This window comes from Pongo pygmaeus, chromosome 12, assembly GCF_028885625.2.
Source record: "Pongo pygmaeus isolate AG05252 chromosome 12, NHGRI_mPonPyg2-v2.0_pri, whole genome shotgun sequence".
NCBI lineage: Eukaryota > Metazoa > Chordata > Mammalia > Primates > Hominidae > Pongo > Pongo pygmaeus.
Genome location: NC_072385.2, coordinates 130,672,262 through 130,696,962, shown reverse-complemented (window position 1 = coordinate 130,696,962; position 24,701 = coordinate 130,672,262). Strand labels below are relative to the sequence as shown.

The window sequence follows — 24,701 nt, the reverse complement described above, 5'->3', positions numbered from 1 at the left end:
GGTGCCATGCCCTGGGCACATCACTGTCCCTTGCTCACAACTTTGCAAAAAGTTCCTTCCTAAGACTCTCTTCAGAAACTCCCGTGACCGTGCAGTAGCCATCATGTCCTGCCAGGCCCCCGACAAAGGATATGATAGCAAAGCCTGACCTCAGTGAGGAGAGACAGTTATGGTCTCAGTTGATCTCCTTTGGTGTGAACAAAAATATTCCTGTGCCTAGAAATGTTTTTGAAATACAAAGTAAACTTGAACTATAGCCAAATATTTTATATTCTCTTATCAGAAAAAAATCACCATTTGGGAAAGTATAAATTGTAAATGGTAAATAACATGTGTTTTCTTCTCTTTTTTTCCTTCAATGTTTTTCTAAATGATTATACAAAGAAAATCATCTGGCTGGGCACAATGGCTCATGCCTGTAATCCCAACACTTTTGGGAGGCTGAGGTAGGAGAATCAGTTGAGTCTAGGAGTTCAAGATCAGCCCGAGCAATATAGTGAGACCCCTTTATCTACAGATAATTAAAAAATTAGCCTGATGTGGTGGCACGCACCTGTAGTCCCAGCTACTCGGGAAGCTCAGGTGGGAGGATTTCCAGAGCCCAGGCGGTCGAGGCTGCAGTGAGCCGTGATCACACCACTGCACTCCAGCCTGGGCAACAAAGCAAGACTTTGTCTTTTTAAAAAAAAAAAAAAAAAAAAAAAAAGAGGAAGAAATGAAAAAGTCCTGTTTCTCTTCCCTCTACTGATGCGTCTGACTCTCACACCACATCTGAATTAGAGATGAAGGGGCTCTCTCAGTCACCCCTGCACTGAATTGCAGTGGGGGCCCTCCCCAGCTGAGGTGTGAGGCTGGGTCTGGGCCTTGCCCCTTTGCTCCCCACTCCGTGTCCCCCAGCAGGTCTGCCAGCACCGAGCCCTCTGCGCCTCCACCTGGGAGATGCGGGTGGAAAGGGCTGCCCAGACTCTCTCCTCCGCGTGCTCTTTTGTGTTACCGTCTCAGGGAATTGGGTTGTTCTGACTCCTAGAAAATTGGCTCTCAGGTTGGCGTAAGTTTGTATAGATATGACTGCATGTCATTTATAGACCAGTCGATGTTAACCAGTAAATTGCTCACTCTAATAGTGCACACTTAATCAATAGCAGCGATGATCCAAGTAAGTCTTTCATATTCAGTCATCTGTGGGAAAATCATATTGGGAGAAACTGTAACAAGAGCATAAACATTTCTGCTTTCTATTTTCAGTCAGGAAAGAAGCCACTTTTTACAAGATTTACATTTCCCAAAGAAATGAATAATTAAGATGGTAGGCGTTTGCTTTATTTTTAATAGTTGTGCTCTAGTGTGAGACATAGAAAACAAGTCTTAGAATATGAAATCATGGCAAAAGCTGAAGCCTTTTTATATGATATCGTTTACTATTTTTAATCATTTATGGAGTACTTTATATTTGCAAAGCCCTTGCAAATAATTTTATTACACATGTAAATGTTTGATTGGTGGTGAGTATCTATACATAGTGGGTATAAAATGAGATGGAAGCCTTTACTGTAAAATATTTCTTACTTGTTTAAAAAATATGTAAGTATCCATAATCAGATCTTCCCGTTTGTATGTTTTTGTGCCATACAAATTATAATTGCCTTTGAGGTCCATCAAATAGATAACAAATTGAGGGCCAAGCGCGGTGGCTCACGCCTGTCATCCCAGCACTCTGGGAGGCCGAGGCAGGCAGATCACGAGGTCAAGAGATCAAGACCATCCTGGCCAACATGGTGAAACCCCGTCTCTAGTAAAAATATAAAAATTAGCTGGGCGTGGTGGCGGGCGCCTGTAGTCCCAGCTACTCGGGAGGCTGAGGCAGGAGAATGGCTTGAACCCGGGAAGCGGAGGTTGCAGTGAGCCAAGATCGCGCCACTGCACTTCGGCCTGGCGACGAGCGAGACTCCGTCTCAAAAACAAATAAAATGAAATAAAAAACAAATTGAGTTCACTGGGCGTTGTGTGGTATCACAGAATGGAACATCAGGAGATTCCATATCTACTGTATCAAAATCCTTTCATTTTTCAGAAAAACCCAAAACTTTGCTTATGCTTTAGCTGCTGTACTTAGTAGTAACTTACACCTTCCATACTTGTGAAAATGCTGTATTATTTCAACCAGCATGAATTTGCTTCCTGCACATCAAGCACTATTCTAGGTACAGAGACTGAGGGCGTCACTGTGTGGACAGAGTGACATGCACACGGTTGATAGAATTCTGGTTCTATCAACCCGATGTTCTGGTTGATGACAGGCCAGGACAGCAAAGCGCTGTCTGCATGAGTGCTGATCCGTCATTATTTTTTCATTCACAAAACTCTTTTTTCCTCCCTTCACAAATAGCAAGTTCCTGTATCTAAAAGAGAAAAGAAAAACTGAAAAAAAGATTGCTTATATAACCACTGTCCTTTTACATTTTAGTGTATGTGTTATACGTATGTGTGTGCATATCTATACATAGCGTGCATGTATGAAGATGGAGATACATATTTGTGTATATATGCTTAGGCACAAAATTCATATGCTTCTATCAATTTGTGTCTTTTTATTATGTATTATATATTTAGCATTTCCCCATATTAAAGGGTCTTTAAAAACATTTTAATAGCCACATAATCTGAAGTTATTATAAATAATCTTAGGATGAACTGTCTTATACAGAATTCTACATATGTGATTATTTCTTTAGGATAAGTCTTAGGAGGAGAATTCTGAAGTCAAAGGCTGTTCATTAATACTCCCCTTTGTCGTTCAGAAGGTCATTCCAGGTTATGTTTTCCACAGCACCTGAGTGCACTGGCTGTAGCATCTCCTTGCCTATCCTGACGTGTATCTTTTTTTAAAAAATTTCTAATTTTTTAGGCTAATAATGACATTTGCTTTTTATTTGTTTTGCTAGTGAAGATCAACTCACTAGTAAATTATAATTTGCATTTCTTTGATTACTAGTGTGGTTAATTAAGCATTAGTTTATTCTTGTACTGTCTTCTTGTAGTGCTATGAATTTACTGTCTGTTCCACAATTTTTTTGCATGCCAAGTGCCACACTAAAAAAATGCTTTTAGAAATTAAAAAGCAATGCATTAGATGAGGCCACTGCCCCAGGGAGCTAAAGGAGAAATAGGAATTAAGAATAGGAAGGTTTCACCATGAGCAGGAAAGGCACCATCAAGATCAGGTTTGAGGCTGGGCATGGTAGCTCACACCTGTAGTCCCAGCACTTTGGGAAGCCGAGGCAGGTGGATCACCTGAGGTCAGGAGTTCAAGACCAGCCTGGCCAACATGGTGAAACCCCATCTCTACTAAAAGTACAAAAATTAGCCGGGCGTGGTGGTGGGCACCTGTAATCCTGGTACTCAGGAGGCTGAGACAGGAGAATTGCTTGAACCCAGGTGGCGGAGGTTGCAGTGAGCCAAGATCGCACCACTGCACTCCAGCCTGGGTGACAACAGCAAAACTCTGTCTCAAAAAACAAACAAAAAGATCAGGTTTGAGGTTGCTTTGAGGGTGCTCATCTTGCAATGAGCAAGTGCAGGTGAGCTCTGACTGGAGCAGGGGCGTGTGAGGGCTCGGCAACACAGAGCGGCCAGCCGCACCTTCATCTGGAATGGATTCACTGTCATCTCCAACTCCAGGGTGGCCAGCTGAAGACTGGGCCGTTATCTGTTGCGAATCATTGACATAATTGTGTTTCCTATGACCTGTTCTGTTGTTTTAGACCTGGTCAGCACACTCACAACTTCGATGAAATTAGGAATACCTTTCACACAGAGCTAGGCACGTAAGTTGATAAGTACAACCTGAAAAGGCCCAACTTAGCCATGAGTATTGGACAGAAATAGGAGTTGTATTACCACAAAAGGAAAATATACCGTGTACAGAGATCTTGTTCATTTGTTATACAAAATAAATGGTGGTCTTTGCTCCCAAAGACCCTTCCAGAAGAAAGCAGCTGAATACTTTTAGTGCAGAAGGACAACTCCGGGTTACTGGTAGAACTTAACTGTTATTTACAGTTTCTCTTCTTAACTGCTTATAACTTTTGTTCATAAAAACTGGCAGTTTCCTTTGTCTAACCACTGCATACCCCCTTTCTCTAGGACTCTGGTTTTTCTGTTGCTTTTTGTACTGCTTCCATTTGTGATAGTCAAAAAAGTTGACTCCTTGGACTCAAGAGAATATGGTCTTGGTTTCTTTTATCCTGGGACAGCTAGTCATGGTAGTGGCAAAGGATTATCTCGTTATCTTCATTACTCATTGTCATCCCAGAGACCCTTGATGAAGAGCTTTTAGATAAAACATGAATAGAGTGTCATTCGGCCAGTTCCGTAGCTCCAGCAGCTCTTGTTGAATGGTGTTCGGTTAGTGAACAGTTTTATAGTTTCTGAAAAGGTGACACATGTTCAAATATCAAATTAACAAATAATGTGTATGTGTGTGTGACTGAATATCATGCAGCCATTATAAATCATGTCCCAAGAAAATATTTGAGGTTATAAGAAAGTTTTGAGTAAATGATACAAGACAGTGTATGTTTTTTTAAAAAAAGGTGACAAGGATGCATCTGAGAATACTGCATCATTGTCCACAGCTGACTTTCTTTTTTCACTTCATACTTACTGTTTGTACTATTCCACGGTGTGCACAGGGAGGAGGTGGTAGATGGGGGTGTTAGCTAACTCTGTTGAAGCAGCTAACCTGCCTGACAGTACTGTAAGTGTTTAGAAGGTGTCAGTATGCGTAATCATCTCACCAGCACCCGCCACCTTACCTGCTGTTTCTGCTGTATCCTCTCAGTTAGCTTACGATAGTACCCATTTGCCCTGGCCAGAATCCAGGACTTTTACCTCCTAAATAATTCGGGTAAGTGTTTGTCTCCTCCACCCTGCCCCTCTCCGGTGCTGGTTCAGGCCTTGTTTCCTTGTGCCTTGTTCACTAAGCCAGCTCAGTATCCTTTTTATTCACATGATACCCCCAAAGAATTAGAAAACTAGGTACCCCTCACACATTTTTAAGCTATCTAAAATGTTTTATCATAAATTTAAATGGTTTCAAAGGATATAATTAATTTTTAGCACATAGTATGTTGCATATGTGATTTAATTATATTTCCATCAGCAGTAGGACTGCAGATTCAGCTCATTCAGTTTTGGGAAATGTGACCCACTTGGCAGCCAGTACCCATCGTAACCAGTCACTCAAACCAGGCACGTGTGATCTCAGAAGAAATCTCACTTCGTCGTGTGATCCAGATAAGCATGGCAGTGGGGTCCTGGCAGCAGTCACTCCACTCTGGATTTAGTCCTTAGAATTCATTCTCTCCCGTCAAAGCCCCCCGGGTTCTTGTCCTCCCCCCTGCCTGCCACCCTGGGGCCTGCCACCCTGGGGTCCAGCCTCTAGCTCCAGCTCAGCCTCACCCCCACCATCCCCCTGACCCCATCCTCCAGCTGACCCTGCTCTGCAGTACCTTGAACGTGCTCTGCCATGTGTCGGCCCGTTTCCTGAATCCTCAGGCATCAGTGCCTCACAGAGCTGTGTGCCAGCAGTGTCCTCACAGAGCTGTCAAGTGTGTCCATGCCATGCCACTTGTGCCTCTGCCCCACGAGGGACACCATCCCCCTCGTTGACGTGCATTCCTCTTGTTCATCATGCAAGACTCCCCGCCCCTGTGCCACCGGTCTCGGTGTCTCCCACACTGGAGTGTCTGTATTTCATAAACACACATATGTGTGCATGTATGCATTTCTTATGGACATCACGTACTTGGCCCTTCATATCTACAGGTTCCGCATCCACGGATTGCACCACCCGCAGATGGGAAACACGGTGAGGTGTGCACAGCAACCTTTCAGCCGTGGTTGGTTGAATCCACGCGTGTGGAACCTGCAGATACGGAGGACCAACCAAGGACTTGAGCAGTCATGGATTTGGTATCCCGGGGGTCCTGGAACCGGTCCCCGGCAGATGGAAAGTCTGCTGCTTGTGTTTATGCATGTGTGTGTATGTACAGTCCCCAACCTCCGTGGTTTGACTTAAGATTTTTCAACTTTATGATGGTGCAAAAGCGCTCCCCATTCGGTGGGAACTGCACTGTGAGCACCCACATGCCATTCGGTTTCTCACTCGCCGTGAATTTGAGAAATGACATGAAATGTCCAACACTTTATAAAGCAGGCCTTGTGTTGGCTGATTTTCCCAACTGTATCAGTAGGTTAGGTGGTGCATTCACTTCTTTTCTTTTCTTTTTTTTTTTTTTTGAGACGGAGTTTGGCTCTGTGGCCCAGGCTGGAGTGCAGTGGTGCGATCTCCACCCACTGCAACCTCTCTCCCAGGTTTAAGTGATTCTCCTGCCTCAGCCTCCCAAGTAGCTGGGATTACAGGTGCTCACCACCACACCTGGCTAAGTTTCGTATTTTTGGTGGAGCTGGGATTTCACCATGTTGGCCAGGCTGCTCTCCAACTCCTGACCTCAGGTGATCCACCCAGCTCAGCCTCCCAAAGTGCTGGGATTACAGAAGTGAGCCATCGTGCCCGGCCTGCATTCACTTATTTTCTTTTTCTTTTTCTTTTTCTTTTTTTTTTTTTTTTGAGGCAGAGTCTCGCTCTGTCGCCCAGGCTGGAGTACAGTGGTGCGATCTCAGCTCACTGCAAGCTCCGCTTCGCAGGTTCACACCGTTCTCCTGCCTCAGCCTCCCGAGTAGCTGGGACTACAGGCGCCCGCCACCACGCCTGGCTAATTTTTTGTATTTTTAGTAGAGACAGGGTTTCACCATGTTAGCCAGGATGTTCTCGATCTCCTGACCTCATGATCCGCCCACCTCAGCCTCCCAAAGTGCTGGGATTGCAGGCCTGAACCACCACGCCTGGCCCACTTATTTTCATCTCACGATATTTCTAACTTACGGTGGGTATGGATGGAGCGTCTGTGTCTGTCTTGATGCACTGGTAGCCATTTGTTCTGTATGACTGTCCCTCATACCAAATTCATCTTTGTACTCCTGTTGCCTGACTTAGGACATACTTCCTCTTAGGTGCTTAGTAGATGCTTCTTAAGTGAGGGAGTGACTGGGTGCTTCTGTTAATATCAATATGAACAGAGAGCTAAGCCCGCCCCGCCAGCCCAACCTGCCTTAAGGGCTGTCTTGTAACAGCTCCGCCTCACAGGCATTCGCACCGTGACTTCCACAGGTAGGTTTCTTTATTCCTTCCCAAAACATCAGGGGCATTCTGTGAGCTTTCCTGTGTGTCCGCAGGGGCAGTTCTGTCCTTGGAAGCCGAGAGCAGAAGCACTGCAGGGCCCCCAGGCCACTTCCTGGGCACACCCCCGCCCCTTCACTGTGCCCTGCTGGGCAGCCTTCCTCGGCTGCAGGGCAGATGCTCTGTGGCACCTGCTCCCGCTCCTCTCAGGAAGGCCTTCCTCTCCCTTGCTGGGTCACCTCTCCCTGGCACATGCTTCTCCCAAACCTGCATCTCCAGTGTCTTCTCTCCTCAGCTACAACCTGCCATCTGCAGGTTTACCAGGCACTTTTCACGTGACTGTTCCACCATCTTGTCATTTTTTATATCTTTTGTCATTTTGTAAAACCCAGCTCATCTGCCTGCTGCGTCTCCATGTCCGGCCTGCCCTGGGTGGGTAGAGACAGGTTCGCGCTGTCCCTCAGATTTCCACGTTAGTGTTTTATTGGTTAGTTTGTCTCTGGGTCTCTCTCACCCTCCAGGGAGCAGCCACGGCGCCCCCCGACCGCCCCTGCTGCCTGCTGCTCTCCTCCTGCCGAGCCGGGTGATGCAGCGCCTGACCACATACGGTCTTTAGACTGCCCTAGTCGGTCTGTACACTGCAGCTGGATTCATTTTCCAAACATTTTATTTCAAAATACATTTCTCTATTTAGAAGCACCCAGTTGCCCCTCTTGCCTGGAACTGAAATCTCACCATTGTGACCTGATGTTGGAAACTTGCCCTGGCTTCTGGGACCTGGCCCTCTTCATCGGCCTTGTGTCCCCCTGAGCCTAGCACAGTGCCTGGTCCACAGCAGGCGGTCAGTAAATGGCTGCTGAGTGAATGAATGAGGAAATGCGGATTCCGCCAACATTTACTCATCGACCTTCTTTGTTCTCCTTTCCACGAGGATTAAAACCTTAAGTTTCTCATTTTTAAAAATGGACATTGGTCGGGCGTGATGGCTCACGCCTGTAATCTCAGCACTTTGGGAGGCCGAGGCAGGCAGATCACCGGAGGTCAGGAGCTCGAGACCAGCCTGGCCAACATGGCGAAACCCCATCTCTACTAAAAATACAAAATTTAGCCAGGCGTGGTGGCGGGCGCCTATAGTCCCAGCTACTCAGGAGGCTGAGGCAGGAGAATCGCTTGAACCCAGGAGGCGGAGATTGCAGCGCATCAAGATCGTGCCACCGCACTCCAGCCTGGGCAATAGAGACTCTGTCTCAAAAAAAAAAAAAACATTGTCGTAGTGGCAGGCACAGTGGCTCATGCCTGTAATCCCAGCACTCTGGGAGGCCAAGGTGAGTAGATCACTCCAGCCCAGAAGTTCAAGACAAGCCTGGGCAACATGGAAAAACCCCATCTCTACAAAAAATACAAAAATTAGCTCGGTGTGGTGACACATACCTGTAGTCCGAGCTACTAGGAGGCTGAGGTGGGAGGATCACTTGAGCCCAGGAGGTCAAGCTGTGGTCGCACCACTGCACTCCAGCCCGGATGACAGAACGAGGCCCTGTCTCAAAAAAAAAAGGTCATAATAATGCCTACTTTATAATGTTGTTATGACCAAAAATAATAACAGCCCATGCATTTGCAGGGCTGACAGTCCAACAGTCCAGCAGGGAAGACGTACGCACAGAGGTTGTGAAAGTGCCATGCTGCGGAGCCCTGGGGAGAAAAGCTGGCGTTGCCTGCGCACTCACCAGGCTCCCGGCATGGTTCTGAGTACTTCACCCGTGTTAACTGTTAATCCTCACAAGAATCACGAAGAACTATTAATACATCCATTTTACTTAGCAGGTAACCAAGGCACAGTTCAGCAGCCTGGCTGGGGTCAGGTAGCTGAGAATGGCTCAGGAGTGATGACCTGGTAGTCCTCCTCCCAGACCCTTCCCTTCACCCAGTGACTCCGGGATCTGCAGGGGTGGCCCAGCCAGTCCCGGGGCCTCTCCGTTCCCCAGCTCTTGATTCCCCCAGGCCGTCTTCTGGTTCTTCTGGGGGCCACTTCTCCCGTGGTGACGCTTGGAGCCTTGTGATCGCCCACACCCTACACAGCTCCAGTGGCACATCTGCCATTTTCTGAGTGCCCTCTCCCACCAGCCAGCTGGTCACTGTGGCATCCACACCCACGCGTGGTTCTTCTGCCTTCCTCCACACCGTGGGTCACCGATCTGCTGACTGTGCCTCAGCACCTCGTTAATTCACTTCCTTCTCTACCCAGCGTGGTTTCCGTGATCCACATCTCACACGTGCCCGATCTGCTTGCTGACTGTGCCTCAGCACCTCGTTACTTCACTTCCTTCTCCACCCAGCGTGCTTTCCGTGATCCACATCTCACACGTGCCCGATCTGCTTGCTGACTGTGCCTCAGCACCTCGTTACTTCACTTCCTTCTCTACCCAGCGTGCTTTCCGTGATCCACATGTCACACGTGCCCGATCTGCTTGCTGACTGTGCTTCAGCACCTCGTTACTTCACTTCCTTCTCTACCCAGCGTGCTTTCCATGATCCACATCTCACACGTGCCCGATCTGCTTGCTGACTGTGCCTCAGCACCTCGTTATTTCACTTCCTTCTCTACCCAGCGTGGTTTCCGTGATCCACATCTCACACATGCCTTTCCCAAATCCCAAAATGCCTGTTCCTTCATTCTTCCACTGCACATGTCTCAGATACCTGCGCTTTTGACAGCTTCGGCCTCCAGCTTCCTCTGCAAGGACACCCAGCAGCCGAGGCTGCAGGAGGAATTCCCACATCCAAGCATCTGCAGTGATGCTTGGCAGCATCCAGTGGATCATCAGCACTGCAGGGCCTTCCTGTCAGGTTGCTCTGGTCTCTCCCACTGCCCTTTTAGACTGTCTCTACCTCTCTCAAGCCTCTCACCCCTCCCCTTCCTCCTCACTTTTAAAGATGAGTGACCTTCCCCCTGCTTTGGAGCCAAAACAGAGTTCTGGTAGCACCTCACGTCCCTAGTCCTGGACACACACCTGCTGAGGTCAGCGGGCAGACTGTCCTCCCTACAGACAGCCCTCGGCCCGTGTGGCCTGATGCCTGGAACCTTGAGCCATGGGTCATCCTTTCTTCCTAATGTGTAATCAGCCCTTCTCCAGCTACAGCTTCCTCCTCTGCATTTTTACACACTCAAGTTCTTGGTTAAACACAGACACTGAGTGTCTCACCTTCTGCGGCCGCTGTCTGCCTTTCCTCACCTGGCAGCCTGGTAGTGCTGACTTCCCTAGAGGTTCCTATGGCTGCCCATCTCTCTGCTTCCCTCTCCTTAGTTTCCATAGATTGATTGATTGATTGATTGATTGATTTTTTTTTTTTTTTTTTTTTTTTTGGCAAGACAGGGTCTTACTCTGTCACTGGGCTGGAGTGCAGTGTCATGATTTCAGGTCACTGCAACCTCAGCCTCCTGGGCTCAGATGATCCTCCCACCACAGCTTCCCAAGTAGCTGGGACTACAGATGCATGCCACCACACACAGCTAATTTTTGTTTTATAGAGACAGGGTTTCACCATGTTGCCCTTGAGCTCCTGAGCTCAAGCAATCTGCCTGACTCAGCCTGCCAGTGTGCTAGGATTACAGGCATGAGCCACCATGCCCGGCCTTTCCCCAAATCTTATTCTCGTCTGATTCCAGTCCAACCAGCTCTCAACAAAGCTGCTAATGGCTTTGTCTGGAACCTGCCGGATGTTGAGTTCCTCTGCAGGCTGCCTTCTGGAGACATCTGCTCTTGAACCCAGGAGGCGGAGATTGCAGCAAGTCGAGATGGTGCCACTGCACTCCAGCCTGGGCAATAGAGACTCTGTCTCAAAAAAAAAAAAAAAAAAAAAAAAAAATTATAGTGGCAGGCACAGTGGCTCATGCCTGTAACTATAATCCCAGCACTCTGGGAGGCCGAGGTGAGTAGATCACTTCAGCCCAGAAGTTCAAGACAAGCCTGGGCAACATGGGAAAACCCTGTCTCTACAAATACTCGCCTGCTTCTGCCACTGTGCACCATCAATATAAATAATAACTAATTCACAATAATCAGTCATGAAAGAATAAAATGGAAAACACATGCCAAATGCAGGCCTCTGCTTTGTTATCACTGCATGCCGTACGCATAAAGTTCTCTGTCACGTGACTGCAGGAGCATCTCTGTTCCTGTGCCTCGTCCTCAGGTATCAGTCACAAGCCACTCGTGGGCTGAAGTCAGCCCACAGTCCTCCTTGAAGTCAACAGAAATGAACTACTGAGCCACGAGAGGCCTAGACCTGGGATCCGCCGGCATTTTCTGTAAAAGGCCATAGAGTAAACATTGTAGACTTCCTGGCCATATGGTATCTGTCCAGCTCCTCAGCTCTGCTGTGAATGCCCAGCTCTTCCATAGTAGCACAGAACCTTATCACCGTGCAGGTGCACATGAGGCTGGGCTCTGGGCTCCTGTGAGCTCTGCCCACCAACTCAGGCAGTAGGGGGTGGGGGGCGTCCACAGGATGTGCACAGATTGCCAGCACCAGGCCCGGCTGCTGGAACATCCTCCTCATAGCTTTACCCACATCTACACGGATGCCTTAAGTTCACCCCATCAGTGCAGGGAGACTGGGGCCTTCAAATGTGATGACACGACACTGCTGTGGCCTGTGCTCTTGGAAGCCTGCAAAGGCCAGCACACGCGACCGTCTGCCCCACCTCCTGTGCCACCCCATCCTCACCTGCTTCCCCAGCCTCCCCTCATCCACACCTGCTCGGCCCCTCCTCCACCGCCTCCCTCCGGCCCACTGGTCCTTTACTGCATCCCCTTGGGCCCTGCACCCTGCCCTCTGCTCTTTGTGCCCTCCATGCCTGCTATCGCCTTGCTTCACACACATTCTGTCCTCTTCTAGGGTCTCCGCCCCCTCCCCCTCCCTGATTAACTCCTGCCTGTCCTCACTGTAGGTCATGTCCTGAGGGAAGAGGGCCCCAGCCCTTCTAGCAGGAAAGGCCAGAGCCTTAGGCTTAGGGAACCAGGAAGGGAGCAGTTATTAGTTGCCCCTGGATACAGAATCTGCCTAGATGCATATATAGAACTGGTTCAGACTTGGCACAATCTCTTTCCCTCTCACTCTTTCACATTTGCAATTCAAAGAGAATATACAGAGCCATTTGTATTATATAAAGTGATTATTGCATTGAATTTAGACTAGAGAAGGCATTTGGAGATCGTTTTAGTAAATTATCTTAACCAATCTAAAAATACTTCTGAATTGTCAACCGGAACACAGAAATCCTGTATTACTTGCTGTAGTCTGGACAGTTCGGGGGAACGTGGCACCGATCTCATCTTCACCGTGGATCAGTGGTTCTCTGACTTGGTCCAGTGGCCGCACACCAGCTAGTAAAGAAAACCACAGACTCCACCTGCATTGTGTATGCTCTGGTCTCCTCATTTCCAAAAAAAAAAAAAAAAAAACAAGCTACAAGATAGATTTTAAGAAATCTCATCTGAGTTGTCCTGCTAATATTTGCAGCTCGCTGGTGGGTGCCATGGAGACCAGTACTCACCATCAGGCTGTGGCAGGTACAGTGAAAGGAAAAACTCCGTGAGAGAACGGTGGAAAGTTCACCTGACAGTGAAACGCATGCCAGTTAGAGTGGCTGAAAAACAGAGCACGGACAACACCAAGTGCCACGGGATGTGCAGCTGTGGGACCCCTCACTGCTGGGGAAGGCAAGATGGCACGGCCACTTAGGAAGACAGCTTGGCGGCCTCCTACAACACTAAACATGCTCTTACATACAACCCAGCAATCCAGTTATTGCATTACACTCCTGGATATTTCACCCAGTTATGCCGAATGCTTGTATCCACACAAGAATCTGCCCAAAGATGTTGATACCAGCTTTATCCATAGTTGCCAAAAACTAGAGGCAACCAAGAGGTCCTTCGATAGGTCAGTGGGTAAACACACTGGTAATGTGGACAGTAGAATGTTCAGCATTTTAAAAAAAACCAACTATCAATCCCTCAGAAGACCTGGAGGAAACTGAGATGCCTGCAGCCCAGGGACAGCTGGCGGCTTGCAGCAGGTCACACGGCTACTCAGTTGTAGAGCCTGGCCTGTCTGAAGCTCAAGGCCCAGCACCAGTTCCTTCCCTTACACATAGAGTTTCACTAGGCACGCACACGCTGACTCTGGATTGATGTAGAAACAGTTTGGGAATTTTTAACAGCATCGTTCACATTTTTAATGCCTGCCTCCTGCCTGGCACTGTGCTCAGCACTTTCATATATCTTCTTTAATTGTCACATCTGTGAGGTGGGACAGATGACCTCAGCTCTGTAAACTCAGCCATTGCTGAGCCTGCAGTGTGAGTGTGAGGCCACATGTCAGAGCCCCGGAAGACACAAGCCCCACTCTCCTGCCTTCAACACAGCCCCCCACACCCCCACTGCGGCTGGAATTGGAGCAGGTCGTTAGCTCCTGCCTGAGGAAGCCCAAATAAAGGACTGCAGAACAACTGTAGTGCAAAGCTGAGACTCATTGCCCTCCTAGGCGCTTCATGAGCAGGCCCTGAGTTCTCTGTGTCCTGGCGTGGAGTGCAGGAGGTGTGGAGAGGGAGTAGTGCGTGCGTGAGTTAGTATACAGAAGAAGTGTGTGGCAGGCTCTACCACACATTTTTAAAATATGTAAACTCCTAAACTTGTCAGAGAAGCGCTTGGCATGCACACAAAATCATTTAGTTAATTCCTGAGAAACATATTGTTTAATTGTCTGTCTCCCTTGCTAGATCATACCACTAATGAGTGCTCATTCACTAACCTCCCCGCCAGCCTTGCAGTCTCTGTCAGGCAGGAGGTACTTAAAGCATGTTTATTGACTGGCTGCAGAAATGAGGACGTCTACCGTATTCAAAGATAGTGCCCATTATATTGAGAAAAGACAGAGTGAGCATCCACTTTCAGCTTCTTAAAAGGTTTAAACATTCTGATCTTATTTTCCCATTCATTTGCCTGATGGCCGTCCTTTCTATATTGCACAAGGGCAAAGGTAAACACAAGAGTCTGTACAAATCAGCCGGTGTGTCAGTAGCAGCCAGCCTTTCCATGTTGAAGCCGTTCCTTTCTATATTGCACAAGGGCAAAGGTAAACACAAGAGTCTGTACAAATCAGCCGGTGTGTCAGTAGCAGCCAGCCTTTCCATGTTGAAGCTGTAACGTTAAGTGAGGTGGAAGTATACCGTGCATTGCCACACGGGCCTGGAACATGTTGTGTTCACCCAGTTCATTGATTTTTTCATATTGATAAAATAGAATTATGAACACATAAAGCCACTTATTTTAGAGTCACATGCAGATCTTACAGATACAAATAAATATGTCCAACACATAGCATAAAATTTCCTTATTGATTTTAAATTGACAGAAATCTCAAGATAATCTTGCTAAAAAGGAAACCAGTCATATAGATTGAGAGATGTGTGGAGCTTTCCAATAAAAAGCCTCTTCCCGATGTCCTATCGGTTGTTAAATTTTAATGTTTTTATGATTTGATCGGCTCGAACTGTATCTCACGCTTGGCTCTCTTATTGCCTAATTACACGTGCAGCGTTGACAAATGGCATTTCCCCTCCGTGCCTTCAGCACACTGACCTTGTCATGATTACTAACAGCTGGCTGGCGCTGCTTCCAGCAAGGTGAGCAGCTGTGGCCAGTGGCTATGCGTTTGGGTCGTGTATTCCACCATGCCTTGCATGTGTGTTTGGTCACATGTTCTGCCGTGTCTTGCAGAGCTGCAGAAACTGGAGGGCAGCAGTGGACCTGTGTGGACGTCTCCTCACAGCCCATGGCCAGGGCTACGGCAAGAGCGGGCTGCCCACCAGCCACACGACAGATTCACTGCAGGTGAGAACACCTTTCAGGTGCTGTAGTTTAACCTGGCTTATCACAGTTTGGGGACATGGACAGGACCATGGCCTTTCATGCCAGTAACAAAAAGTGTATTTTCATATCCTGCTTCTTTCTCTCCTAATTATATTGTATATACTATACTGGGGCACTGGAATTCTCACTTCGGCCCGTCAGGACGCCTGTGTGCCCCAGAAGCACGCTTACAGGTGCCCACACTCCGTCTCATGGTGGGACCGGCATGGCTTTGGGTCAGCAGGTGGGTTCGCCTCACGACTGGCAGTAGCAACTGGCCTGTGCGGGGCTCTGGGGCGTGTCTGGGCCAGGTAGGAAACAGTGACAGAAGCAGTAAGTCTGCCCACCCCAAGGACGGAGGGTCCATGTGCCATTTGCTCCTCCTCGTATATCACTTGCTCTGAAATTTAAAAAAAAAGAAAAGGGAATGCACAAAATAGACTTGTGAACAAAAGGAAACTCATCTGAGAAGAAGGAACAGCTGCAAACGTTGATAAATTCTTACCTTTCCCTGGGGAGTTTTTAACTGTTCTTCTAGCTTACATGGGAATCCCCCAGGACTAAACAGATCACCAGATCCTTCAGAACTGTGATGAGCTTTTGAAAGGAGCAGCTCTGGGGAGCCCTGACAGCTTAGCTATTTCCAGCAGGCTCCTTCTTCTTCTCTCTCTTCCCCCAAGAGCCGACAAGAAGAGCCGCTCTAGCTTTAAATGCACTTTCCCCCATCACCTGTCCATCCATTGGTTTGCCAAATCTTAGGCTGTTTTCCTATCATTTCTCTCCAACCCACCACCACCCGCAGTTCGAGCTCTCATTGCAATGTTGCTTTGGCCTCTTATATGAACTTAGTTCAAGTTTCTTTATTCACATTCATTCCATAAACTACCTCCAAAAAAGCACACTTTTGATCATCTCACTTTCCTGCTCGAAAACTGTGCCCGGTGCAGTGACGCATTGACTGTAGTCCAGCTACTGGGGAGGCTGAAGCAGGAGGATCACTTGGGCCCGGGAGTTCTGGGCCATAGTGCACTTTGTTGATCAGGTGTTGGCACTAGCTCAACACCAATATGGTGACCTCCCTGGAGCCAGGAACCACCAGGCTGCCTAAAGAGGGTGAACCACCCTCCTTTCCAACTAGGTCTGAAACGGAGCTAGTCAAGAGCTGGATAGTTTCCCATTGCCTATGGGAATTTCATCTTCTCGTGTTGTATGCAAACCCTCAGACCATGACAGGCTATGTATACACTATGGAATGGTTAAATCAAGCTAAATCGCATGCATTGCCTCACATGCCTGTGTGTGTGTGTGTGTGTGTGTGTGTGTGTGTGTAATGAGAACACTGAAAATCTGTCTTAGCAATTTTTAGTATACATTGTAACTGTGGTCACTCTGTCTACAATAGATCTATTGAGCTTATTCCTCGTGTCTCACTGAATTTTGTTTCCTTTGACTAACATCTCTCAAACCTCCCCTGCCCAGCCCTCCTCCCCACCCCTAGCCCCAGCACCCGCCATCTACTCTGCTTCTGTGAGTTCAGTGTTTTCAGATTCCATGTGTTAAGTGAGGTCACGCGGTGTTTGTCTTTCTGTGCCTGGCTTGTTTGTCTAACGTCATGTCCCCCAGGCTCATCCACATCACAAATGACGGGATTTCCTCCATGAAAGCTGAGTGGTATTTCACTGTGTGTCGTACCACGTTCCTTTATCCATTCATCCCTCAGCGGACACGTAGTGAAATTCATTCTTCTCATCAGTAAAGTCAGATCAAATTAGGTCATTTCTAAGGTACCCCTTTTAATCCTAAGTCTCTGGCTCTGCAGCTGTCTAATGCAAATTCCCACCATTTTCCTGAATGTACCCCAGATGCTGCCAGAGCACACTGTGCTCTCTCGTATGTTGTGTTTTGTCCACTCTGTACCTTTGTCCTTACGTTCCCTGAACCAGCAGACCCTTCCTTAGCCTGTGGCCCCTTGAAATTCCGCAGCCCTGAGAGCTGCCCTCAAACACAACCCATCCCTGCGCTGCCTCTCCTTCCTGCTCCCGTTCCCACCGTCATTCCCCCGCCCTCCACCAGGTGGCGCATTCCTTGGTGCCTTTTCATCTTCATGACACCTAGCACAGTGCTTTGCCCACACACCTGCTCAGTAAGCACTGTTTACTTATTGAGTAAACAATTATGTAAAATCATTCACATTGTTATTAAGCTCAATAGTAATTTCTTTTTAGAGACAGGGTCTCGCTATGTTGCCCAGGCTGGACTCAGACTCCTGGGGTCAAGCGATCTTCCCACCTCAGCCTCCTGAGTAGCTGGAACTGCAGGCATGAGGCATCATGCCCAGCTTCAAGAGTAATTTTTTAAACACGATTGTGTAAATATGCAAAAATAGAAAGTTAGGTTAGCCCTTATTTTAATATATGAGAAATTAACCTCTAACACCAACTTCATAAGGAATAGCAAATTCTGAACTGGATATATGTAGATAACCTATTGTTTCCATTGTATTTTGTTTTTAGCTCTGGTTTGTGAGGCTGGCACTACTAGTGAAGTTGGGCCTTTTCCAAAATGCTGAGATGGAATTTGAACCCTTTGGAAATCTTGATCAGCCAGATCTTTATTACGAGTACTACCCGCACGTGTACCCTGGGCGCAGGGGTAAGGCCATGGTATTTAATATTTGTATGTTTGTATGTGTGTCGCTCTGGTTTGCTTTGATTTATACATAATTTGGTAGCCTCAGTTTTCCTTATTTATCCAGTCTTGAAAAATCAGATAAGTACCTAGCAACAAGACTTGACTTACAGAATGCTCCCACTCAGATTTACTGAAACACTGACCTGGAGGTGCTCCCTGGTGCATCTGTTTGTACATTTAGCAGCCATGTGTCAAGCACCTGCTCTGTCAAGGCAGCATGATTTGGTGCAGGGGCCGGGTAGTAAACGTCTGAGCTGCGCTCCACGGGGAAGAGCTGTCCCATACCGGGACCTGGCGCACAGAGATGCAGAGCACTGGAACCAAATGTGTCCGTGCATATGGCACACGCCGTGACATTTTCCATTTGTCTCTATTCTGATTTATTTTAAAAATCTGGTTGTGGTTCACCCTTTGGGTCACAGTCACCACTATTGTTTGGAAAACACTAGGCTACAGCATAGGGTAGTTCTAGGAGAGTGGCAAGAAACCACCAGTTGGGAATGGAGAAGGGCGGGTTACGGAGAGCCTTCTGCAGCACTGGGAGCCTTGTGCAGTGTGTGTCTCTTGGTGGAGAACCTTATAAATATGTTTGAAGCCTCTCGTGTGTTCTTAAATAGAAAACAGTCTTGGCAGGATGTCTTGTGAGGGCAGTGTAAGCAGCTATTGAAAGCCCACGCCCTGTTGTCAGGCATACCCAGTTACATCCTGCTTCCCATTGACTCGTGTAGCCTTGGGGGAGTTATCTGACATCTCTGTGCCCCAGTGTCCTTATTGGTAAAACAGAGTTGCCAGTCCTCCTCGCTTCCTGGGTTGTCCTGAAGATTAAATGATGTCATGTGTAAGTTGCTTGGAATAGTGGCTGCTATCTAGTACCAACTGTATTTGCTGGTTTTCTTACTCTCTTCCGGATATATCAGTAACATGGGAAAGTCTTGCAATGCCACATTTTGCAGGCTCGATTGTCAGCATTTGTTGGCTGCGGCAGTGGAGCTACAAAGAATGGTCCTAGTTGTCAGGAAATGCAGAGCCTGATTGGAGGTAGAAAATATTTAAAACCAGTGGTACAAGAAATGCAAAGGCCTGATTAATAATAAAATAATAATTCCTATAGAAGTCTCAGGAAATTTAAATAAACATTCTATTGAACTTGGTTGATACTAGTAGGTAAATAGATGAACTAAAAAGGCTAGAAGTAAAAACAAATCTTTGAATTTCTTTGCGTGTTGTTTTTTGGTTAAAACTCAGCTCTGTTTCTTTGGAGGGGCATAGGAACGAATGCAGACGCCGGCTTTCTTTATTCCCCATGCTCTCTCCTTTATCATCTTTACCTTCCTCCAAGTAAGCGGACGGGAGTTGGTCTGTATTGCTCTGAGTTATCCCGGAATTGATGGAGATTTTTATCATTTTTAGTATAAAGTGTTTTTTGACCTTTAGTCTCACTGGTATTAAAATTGTTTCTTCCTTCTGACTAAGGGAATTTGCCCCTTGTGGAAAAGAAAAAATGGGAAGGGTAACTTTTAATAACTAAAATAGGGCATAAATCGAAGAGATTGTCTTGATGGGGCTGGCTTGATTTCATGGAAGTGAACCAACCAAGCTAGGTAGCCACAGAGTCAGGAAGGACCAGCAACACCACTGTCACTCTCGGATGCAGGACTCTGTGTCATCCAGGGACGTAGAAGCCAGTCCTGCCCACCCGCTGGCCTGTCCAGTCCTGCTAGCCTTCCACATGACCAGGAGGAACAGACCAAAGCCAGGACCGCTTGAGGGTGCGTGTTCAGGAGCTCTGTCTGCCGTGTCCTGGCCAACAGGTGGAGGAAGTGGGGCCAGAGGAGTCTCGGGAACTTGCTGAAGGGCCCTCACTGGCATTGCTGGCCAAGCAGGTCTTCTGTCCCCAGGAGTCTGGCTTTTTCAGCCATGAGTTGGATAAAGATGTCTTTAGCTCTTCCCTGGGATATGTCTTCTCCCGCACTCCAGCCTGGAAGCTGCCCGGTGGTCGCAAGCACTGTCCTCGAGGAGCAGGGCTTTATCTGTCCTCTCTCCCCAGGAGCAAGTCTCATCTACGTCCCTCCCAAAGTTCCGTCCAGTCCGTACGTAGGTGGTTCCCACATCCACTCATGAGTTGGAGATATACAGCCATGGCTGGTTGTTCAAGGGATACTGTTCTACCTTGTAAATTAACTGGGCTCCCTGATTCTGTCGTGTCCCTTTCTTGTCTCCACTTCATCGCCAATTTGAGGGTCATTCTTTCCATGTAAGACTGAATTTCCAGCCCAAAAAGAATGGGGAGCCTGTCACTTGGTAGGTTGTGAAGAAAAGATGGAAAGGTTAAAGGCATTGTTAATTGGGGAAGTTTGAGGGTGTTTCTATTTAATCAGTTATGCCTGGTAGCTATCATAGTCAAGAAACAGCTGTTTTCCTATTTCTTATAAGGATCAGCTTTGTTTTCCCCCCAGCATAAATAAAGCCATCCCTTCCCCCTCTGCCTGACTGCAGCCTGAGCATCTCCTCCAACCCCGGCCTTCCCACGTGGTTCATAGTCCTGGGAGGGGGCTGGACCCAGGTCTGTGGGACTCTGCCTGGGCCGGGGACTGGAACTGGGACTTGACAGCTGATATTTTTAGGCATTTTGTCTGCTGCTAACAGAAAACTCAGGGCCTTGAGCACACAGGCCTTAATCGAAACCACCAGATACCCTGAAGCGCAGAGCTGCACCAAGTGCTTGGTTTCTTTTCCTACTGAGGTCCGTGTGAATTACAGATTCCAAATGACTCCTCTTACAACACCTGCTTCTGAATTTATGACAGGTGTTTAAGAATGAGTGTGACTGAAAGGCAGATGTTTCCTATGATGACCAAGTAAAAATCTCCAGCTTGGCTGGGTACAGTGGCTAATGCCTGGAATCCCAGCACTCCAGCTTGGCTGGGTACAGTGGCTAATGCCTGGAATCCCAGCACTCCAGCTTGGCTGGGTACAGTGGCTAATGCCTGGAATCCCAGCACTCCAGCTTGGCTGGGTACAGTGGCTAATGCCTGGAATCCCAGCACTCCAGCTTGGCTGGGTACAGTGGCTAATGCCTGGAATCCCAGCACTCCAGCTTGGCTGGGTACAGTGGCTAATGCCTGGAATCCCAGCACTCCAGCTTGGCTGGGTACAGTGGCTAATGCCTGGAATCCCAGCACTCCAGCTTGGCTGGGTACAGTGGCTAATGCCTGGAATCCCAGCACTTTGGGAGGCCGTGAAGATCTCAAGATCTCTTGAGGCCAGAAGTTCAAGACCAGCCTGGCCAACGTGGTGAAACCCCGTCTCTACTAAAAATACAAAAAATTAGCCGGACATGGTGGTGCACACCTGTACTACCAGCTACTCAGGAGGCTGAGGCATGAGAATCTCTTCAACCCAGGAGGTGGAGGTTGTAGTGAGTCAAGATCATACCACTGCACTCCAGCCTGAGTGACAGAGCGAGACTCTGTCTCAAAAAAAAAAAAAAAAAACTCCAGCTCCCATTGGTCTCTAACCTTTACCTTTGGCCATTCAGGAATGCCCAACCTCGCCTTGTGTATCCTATTTTACAATGTGCTGAAGACTCCGTGGCACTGTTTACCCATCTCTAAGGAGAGGATTTTGATGGAAATGACACTGAGTGCCCTTTAAGATAAAGAATCAAAATCCGTGCGTTTAGGTAGAGAACTTCCTGTCATCTTTCCTCATTTTCAGGACATTTTTTCCTAAGGATGTTCAGTCAAGCCTAGAAAACATGCTTTGATTCTTCCTGAAATTAAATTGCATTGGTAAATGGATAAAGAGAAGATAGCAGCTATGCATCATTAAGAAGCTAATTTAAATTATGAAATACACATAAATCATACATACATTTTAGCAAAAGTGTATTAACATTCATCCTCAATAATATGCTGGATGTTTACTAATTTTTCTTCTCATTTTGTGGTGTAACAAAGCATAAATGTAAGATTTTCATTCATTCACTTCATTTTCGCTTGCAATATATAAGCAAAGCAAGTTGTTAAAATGTGCTTTAAAAGGAGGCTATAATTATAAAAACTTTTATGAATGAGCTTTAATATATTTCATGTAAATATTGGGCATAATTTTTGCCCATTCAGAATATTCATAACAAGACATGTAACGAATCGTGTAAAAATCATGAAAGTTTTTTTAAAAAAATTCATCCAAGAAAGGAACAGTATTATGGCTGCTGTATTTACATGTCATATCTAGCAATTTCAGTCAGTTACTTTCAGCCACCCCCAAAGCCCAGCCCCGTTTCTGACCCTGGCGCTGTGTCTTTCACTTGTTTGGACGCTCCCTCCTGCGCACAGGAAGAATCCTGAGGACTATGGGCCTGGGGCTGATCCAGCCCCGCGCCCCTGGAGCTGAGGTCTGTACGGTTCTGGTTGGGGCCCCCAAAGCCACAAGAGAAGCCCAGGTAGCACTGACTCTGACCTGGGTGTCCTCTCTTTATTTTCCTTTCTTGCTCCTCAATCTCCACCCCCTTTTCCTCTGTTCCTCTTCTACTGCATTCATTGCTTCTTCCCCTCTCAGACCCTACATCCATCCCTAGAACCCAGAGCCCAGCTTCATCCATCCCCAGAACCCAGCCGCAAGCAGTGGAGGTGGAAGCTGCTTGCATCAAGCCTTTTATCAGAGTTCTTTTCGTGGGTTGTGGGGTAGTCATTGAAAGCTCACATTTGTGTTTAGAAGCCAACTGGCTGGGGGTTGTGAGCAGATTGTCCACATCTTTTCATTCACTGGAAGTCCTCTGTGTCCCTGCAGGACACACTTAAAGACTGTGTGGCTTTAGTTCCCTCAGACTTCACACATAACTTGGCAACTGAGCTCTTCTGTCTAGAATTGTCATGCAGCTTCAGGAATTCAGAGGATCGGCATTGGCCATACTGGTGGAAGATGTCAAAACAAGAAGAATAAAAATAGTGTGCAGAAAACTTGCTCTTAGCCACTGTCTTATCTCTGAAAATTGAACTTCACTTGCATAGTGATACCCTGTATCATGTATCTCCAGGGACAGAGAAAAAGATAAGTATATCTTAAAGTTGCCTTTCCTATTCGCGTTTCTCTGATTTTGAAACAGAAGTTCCCTACTCGTGAATTCTTCAGATAGTTGAGGTAGAGTACTCTTTCATTGCACAGGATGTCACTGTTGTTTCCAGATGGATTTGTGCAAATTCAGATATTTGATTTTTCTATGTTGCCCACATCTATTTACTGTTTACTTTTACTTTACTTTTTTTTCTGTTCTAATAGCTTTTTAATAAAAGCTATTTACTTTTATTCTAACCCACTACTTCCATACCTTATGAGAAAGTCTGTTTTGGGATCTGGTTGAATCTACTCTTTGCTCAACAAAAATTGACGTTTATTTAAATACAAATATTAAATACTCAGACCATTAACAAATATTTTTTCATATTTGCCTTAGACATTTTTGTAACAAATGAAAGCCCCCATTGCTGATACAGCCTGTGAACCTCCTCCCAATTCAGTCCCCTCCCAGAGGCAGTCACAGTCATGGTTTGTTGTGTATTCTTCCAGGTCATGTTTTTACATATTTGCTTCATACACACACATATACATACACACAGAGAAATACATATAGAGAGAGAGACTGTTGTCTTATAAGCTTTGTAAATGTATATCATGAGCATATCTTTCTTCATTTGCTTTTTTTTCCCCACTTTCCGTTATTCATATCCATCCATATCCGTATCCATAAGGATGAACAATTAGGATCTTTCCAACTTTCGGCTATTATGAGCAGTGGTGTTATGGGCATCCTTGTACATTTCCCTTTGTACATGTTCAGGCGTTTCTCTGAGCTGTAAATTTAAACTGGCATATGTGAGAGTGACCATGCTAATTTCCACTCCCAGCCACAGCCTGTCAGTTTGTTTCCCCACTCTTGTGTAACTAAAGATTGTCAGACTTTCACCAGTGAGTCTAAAATTCTACCTCCTGTTGCAACTGACGTCTTTCTGATTTCTGCCGAATTATGTGTCCTTTGTCTGTCGGAGTTTCCTCTTTGGTGACTCACCCTTTCATAATCTTGGCCTGTGTTTCTATTGGGTTATCTTTGTTATTAATTGGTTGAGGTTCATTCTATATAGTAGGTATTTAATCCTTCATCTGTTTTGTATTTGGGAAATATTAATACCTTCTCCCATTCTGGGAAATACTATTTTCAACCCTGAAAAAATAATTCTAATTTAAAAATACAAACATAACCCTTTTTGTTTGCAACATAACACGTTTTAGGAGTATCTTCTTTATTCCACATACTGTTATATCAGGAATAATAAATGCAAAGAAATCATGCCTTTGTCATTGCCAAGTAAGCTGAGACAAGTAAAGACATTTACCAGACAGCTTTCCAGAACGTTTCCTAAGGGAGCTGCGGCACACTGTTGCTGGGACCTTCCACTGGGTGTGGGAGGAGCTTTGCACACTGTTGCTGGGACCTTCTGCTGGGTGTGGGAGGAGCTCTGCACCCTGTTGCTGGGACAGTCCGCTGGGTGTGGAGGAGCTCTGCACCCTGTTGCTGGGACAGTCCGCTGGGTGTGGAGGAGCTCTGCACCCTGTTGCTGGGACAGTCCGCTGGGTGTCGAGGAGCTTTGCACACTGTTGCTGGGACCGTCCGCTGGGTGTGGAGGAGCTCTGCACCCTGTTGCTGGGACAGTCCGTTGGGTGTGAAGGAGCTCTGCACACTGTTGCTGGGACCATCTGCTGGGTGTGGGAAGAGCTCTGCACACTTGCTGGGACCATCCGCTGGATGTGGAGGAGCTCTGGGAGATGCAGTGTTGGGAAGAGAGTCTACACAG

General features: G+C 46.9%; 1 protein-coding gene across 2 annotated transcripts in view; it reads left to right on the top strand.

Annotated features, from left to right (window-relative positions):
- The window catches only part of TRAPPC12 (trafficking protein particle complex subunit 12), a 108,696-nt gene that overhangs the window by 32,975 nt on the left and 51,020 nt on the right, over positions 1-24,701 (top strand). For both annotated transcript variants that reach the window (XM_054476580.2, XM_054476579.2), the window contains 2 exons: positions 15,025-15,138; positions 17,670-17,808. In XM_054476580.2, the coding sequence (XP_054332555.1) occupies positions 15,025-15,138; positions 17,670-17,808 (253 nt within the window). The remainder of the gene's footprint in view (positions 1-15,024; positions 15,139-17,669; positions 17,809-24,701) is intronic.